This window comes from Chaetodon auriga, chromosome 9, assembly GCF_051107435.1.
Source record: "Chaetodon auriga isolate fChaAug3 chromosome 9, fChaAug3.hap1, whole genome shotgun sequence".
Lineage (NCBI taxonomy): Eukaryota > Metazoa > Chordata > Actinopteri > Chaetodontiformes > Chaetodontidae > Chaetodon > Chaetodon auriga.
The window spans coordinates 13241412-13246485 of NC_135082.1; the positions used below are offsets into that span (position 1 = coordinate 13241412).

Below are 5074 nucleotides of genomic sequence, written 5' to 3' on the forward strand. Positions count from 1 at the left end.
TGGGAGTCATGCGTTAGTGTTATCATTAATGCAGGGTTCAATTGGAGAACAGCGATTGAAACCGAGAGTTTCTATAAGATTAAGATGTGCAGATTTTTCTCAAATTAAAGGGTGGCTCTCTGTGATGTGAAGTCGTGGTAAAATCCCACTCATAATCTGCATACATTTAACATGTAAGATGATGGAAAGAATTATGTTCATGTATGAGGGATGTACAGAACGAAATGACGGGTGGGACGTAACGTAATGCTGAAGATGTCTCTGTATGAAATGTTTTTAGGTACCAATGGAAATATTTGAGAACACAAAAGACGAACAATAAAGAATGAAAACAAATATACATATATATTCATATTTTTATTTATATTTCATTTCTGGGAGGATATCTTGTACACCAAATATCCCATTGGCAGTTAAGCGCATTCAATGTGTTTAGAAGCCAGAAACAGTCACTTGTTTTAACAAACACAAATACAAAATTAAGATAACCACAAAATAATGAACTGCATGTATATAACATACAAAAGAATCCCATGCCTACTCAGTAGGTAACTTCAACATTCCAGCTCTTGAAGATGTGGATATTTACACTTAAGTTTTACAAAAATATACTTTATAATTTTTCTCCTTTTTTGCTTACATTCTAATGAAATGAAGCGGTGCCCTCATAGCTCGTCCCTTTTTCCTCCCTCTGAGTATGACTTACATTCTGTAACAAAAATATTCCCTCAACCCTTAAGGCGAGATGCAGTGCATCCTCTCTCGCGCGCACAGCCGAGTCACAACATCAGCAAGGCTTCACAAAAGGCACCAAATAACGGGAGTGTTTGTCTTGTTTAGTTTTTTTTTTTTAAATGTTTTTTTTTTTTTTCCTTCTCTCTGTTTTTCCATATAACCGAGCGATATGTCACATGTGAGAAAGAGAGAAAGAGATAGTACCAGTGGATGATATTTACAAACAGAAACTAACATCACTCTTACTCATGCTTGAATACTTAAGTGCTTTTTTTCAAACAATGTCAAAACATATCACAGCATCATCACTACATAATAGAGAAAGTATGTAGAAAATATGGCCCTGCTCACTTCAAATAATACAATGCAAATATGCAAATAATTTTTCACATCAATGGTACCAAAGAATGATAAAAACAAAACATGGCACATGTACAATATACATATATGGTAGCTTATGTATATCATTCAATGTCTTTTGTACTGTGTGAGTGCCTGCAAGGGCGAACGTGCCTTAGCACCACAACTGCTGGCAATCTGTTTGTCTCTTGGTTTTTGTGTACCTAATAGCAGAGACCGTCAGTGCCGGTTTCTACTCTCTATCTGTTGAGTCCCTTATGCATTTGAAGTGCTGCATTTGTTTTACAGAGACAGAAAAAATCCCTTTTCATCTTCTATTGTCTTTGCCCAGTCCTTGACATGTGTCTTTTTCTCTCTTTCAGGTAAATCTCAGGATTCACCTAACACTGCACAGGGAGCAGACAGAAAAGTGCTTTTTGGAGGGGAAAACAAAGTCTTTTGATGCTGATTTCTTTTCCCTCAAAGAACCTTAAGGAAGGAGAGGTGCGGAGAGACTAAAAAAAGTTTTTCTCTTTGCTCTTTCTTAGCAGATCTCGATTGTCCTTGGGGAGAGAGTGGTCTGCATGTCTGATAACGGGGTGGGGATCGGGGAGCTGTAGATGTTGGAGGCGACTGAGGAGGGGAAGGAGGAGGCGACCTGTGATTGAAAGGTGCTGGACATGGAGACCGATGGGTAGGTGGTGGCGACAGAAGGAGATGGATAGGAAGTGTGGACTGGAGAGGAGTAGCAGGAGGTGACGGGAGAGGGGTAAGAAGACACTGGAGAGGGGTAGGAGGTGATGGGTGAAGGGTAGCTGGAGGCAGGTGAAGCGGCTGATACCGGCACTGCTGTTACTGCCACTGCTCCTGCCTTCTCTGCTTTCTTGTCCTTCTGCCGTAGGTGGATCTTTGTGTGCCTCTTCCTCTCGTCACTGCGGGCAAACTTGCGTCCGCAGATCTCGCAGGCGAAGGGCTTCTCACCAGTGTGAGTGCGGATGTGTGTTGTCAGGTGGTCACTGCGGCTGAAGTTGCGCATGCAGATGCGGCACTGGAAGGGTTTCTGGCCCGTGTGGATGCGGATGTGACGTGTCAACTCATCAGAGCGTGAGAAGCGCCGATCGCAGGTCTCCACAGGGCAAGCGTAGGGTCTCTCATGAGGAGGCGTCTTGCTCGGCCGGGTGGGATACTTGCGCATGCGGCTGGGCTTAATCAGCTGGGACTGGTAGACACTCTTTAAGTCCTGGGAACCTGTCTGGGTGGCAAAGGCCTTGATGGTGGACAGAGGAGTGAGGGAGGGCTGGCTTGACTGACTCTGGAAGGGCTTTTGGTCAGGTGGCACCAGGCTGATCTCTCCCTGCTGCTGAGGGAAAAGGTAGTCAGGAATCATGGGCACAGGGAAGCTAGTGCTGCAGGTCTTGCCATTGGGGTATGCTGGAGGGGGGTACTGCACTGCTCCAGCCGAGCTGGGAAAAGCCTGGCCCTGGTCTGGGAAGATGTCAGAGTTGGGGCTGGAGTAGGTCGGTGCAGCTGAGTAGATGGGGTTGGGCTCGCTGTGGTGAATTGATGAACTGAGGCTGGAGCTCTGAGATGAAGAGGAGGTAGAGGAAGAGGAAGTGGAAGAGGACGGGACGGATGAAGTGGAGGACGAGGTGGTCTGTGAGGAGGCAGAGGAAGAGCTGGAGCTGGGGGCAATATTGCCCATCAGACCGGTGAACAGGCCCAAGATGGGCTCCGCCCAGAGACTGTTGCTGCAGGTGGTGGCGGGCTCCAGGGTGAAGCGGCCTGTGTAAGAGATGGGCGGCAGCCTCTGGGTGGGGTAGGTCTGCTCTGGCTTCTCACAGTTGAAGGGGATATCAGGTAACGTATCTGCAGGGAGCACAGAGAAAGGGGAGACATTAATCAAACTGTCAATATCCAGAGAGAGAGAGAGGGGGAATCCTGCCAGAGCAGTGGACAGTGTATCACCCGTCTCTTCTGTGACAGATCAGTCAGGTGCCCACGCAGTGACAGACCCCCCCAACTAAACTCACACAACCTAAACTCTGAAACTGTCTCGTCCACACCTCAACAAGAGATGCTGTGTAGGCTTTCTATACTCTCCTCTGCTCACAATCTGTCGATCTTTCTTTCATTCTTTCCGTCTTCCTGTCACACGCGCGCGCACACACAAACACGCACATTCTTGAAGCCCATCACAGAGCCCGAGGCGATTGATTAGCGAAACTGCAGTTCAGCCGGTTTTAGGAATGCAATTTGAATTGAGCTGTAGGAGTGTCTAGAGGCATGCGGTGACTGAGCAGTGTTTGAGTCCTCAGAGACTATCAATAAATTGGTACTGGGTCAAATTTTTAAAATTCTCTTTTTCTTTATTTGTAGAGTTCTGCAAATGTTTCAGCTAAAATTATAATTTACTTGTCACGTACAATTCTAGTTTAAGTGTAAAATTTATCACCACAAGCCATGATAAAACAAATGAATACAGACTTGTAACTAAAAATCTTCACATCAGCTGTTGATCAGTCAATAATGTGCATTAATAACACACAGCAAAACATAAATAATAATTAAAGTTATGCAGCCGTTTATTTCTCAAAACTCTGTTCTTGGTTTAGTGTAACTCAGCAGATCTGATCTAATCTTTAGTTCAGCTTTACATGCAGCATAGAAAACCAAAGGCAATAGAGGCAAATCTGCAGCTCTTACCTCCAGCAAGGTGATCGTACTGCTCTCCTGGCTCTCCAGAGCCAAAGCCTGCACCTTCGGGCGCGGAGGCGGTGAGGAAGGGTGTCCCTGCAGAGCTGAGCATCATCACCTCCTCCAGTTTGGGGTAGTTATCCATGGGGGAGTGAGGGAAGCTCAGGGGCTCTGAGATCTGCAGGGCTGGGAGGATCATCTCGGTCTTGGCTGCAGCCATCCTCTGTGCTGTCCTCTGGTGCTGGAGCTGCAGGGCTGAGGCTGCGCTGGTGACTGGTGAGGAGTGCAGGGAGGCTGGGTGCACACTGGCAGAGCGGTGCCTCGCAGGTGGAGGGAATCACTTAGCCCAGCTCGGGGAGCGCTGCACACTTCTGCTGATGCTGAGGAGACGCGGTCTTCTGCTCCGAGACTCTTGCTCTCCAGTTGTCCTGTTGCTCTCCTTTTTCTCTCAGAGATGAGTAAAGATCCACTTGTCTTTTCAGAAAAAATCAAAAGTGTCCTTTATACTCATTCCCTAACATTCATCAAAATTAATCAACAAATTAATTTTGATTTTTTTTTTAATCTATGTATTAAATAACTTATCCAATCAGGTTTTGACCGTCTTGGATGGATGTTGTTTTGAATTGATTTTTTACTTTTGTTGTGATATTTCTCAGTAAGGGAGTTCTATGTGTTTGTCTATCTATCTCTGCTCTAACAGTTGCTCTTGTGGGCTCTCAGGGCTCTCTCTGAGCAGAGAGGTTTCCCCGCTCCTTTTATACCCTCTTGCCGTGACGTAGATGTCCATATTTGGAGCGGAGGAAGCCCATATTTAGGCACTGCAGTGGAGGACACATGACGCTGGCCTGAGGGGAAAGCAGAGAGGAGAGTCTTTATATTAAGCTCTCGCTGTAAATTGCGAGGGCAACGCCGCTCTTCCTCGGTCCCGAATCAATGTGTCTTTATAGCAGAACAGCTCCGTGAGACAGCAGCATAATTCTTGCTCTCTCCCGGTCGCCCCATAGATTTGATTTGGATTTCCCATCTGTGCAGCAGTCTGCGCCGCTGCCGGAAAGCCCGGCTCCGCCGTGCCTTATAAGGTCGTGACTACATAAGGACCTATTCCGGTGGGTTTCCATTTCCCTGTCCTTATTTGGAACTTCCTGAGGCTGCGCTGATCGCTGCTTGGCAGTGAATGAGAGGCTGGAGTGCAAATCACGTCCTGCGCTCACAATAACTAATGTCAGCAGCAGAATCCTGCTCCTCTGTTTTAACGCACAGCTTCAGCGGAACTGTTAGGCGAGACTTTATGTGAAAAACTTAC

The 5074-nt window shown here is 46.5% G+C and overlaps 1 protein-coding gene across 1 annotated transcript; it reads right to left on the reverse strand.

Annotated features, from left to right (window-relative positions):
* Positions 1 to 338: 338 nt before the first annotated feature.
* egr1 (early growth response 1) lies at positions 339 to 4501 on the reverse strand. The gene is made up of 2 exons (XM_076738969.1): positions 3778 to 4501; positions 339 to 2940 (listed from the first exon to the last, which is right to left on the reverse strand). Exons 1-2 carry the CDS (start codon positions 3986 to 3988, stop codon positions 1619 to 1621), a joined length of 1533 nt encoding a protein of 510 aa, XP_076595084.1. The 5' UTR covers positions 3989 to 4501; the 3' UTR covers positions 339 to 1618.
* Positions 4502 to 5074: the final 573 nt, after the last annotated feature.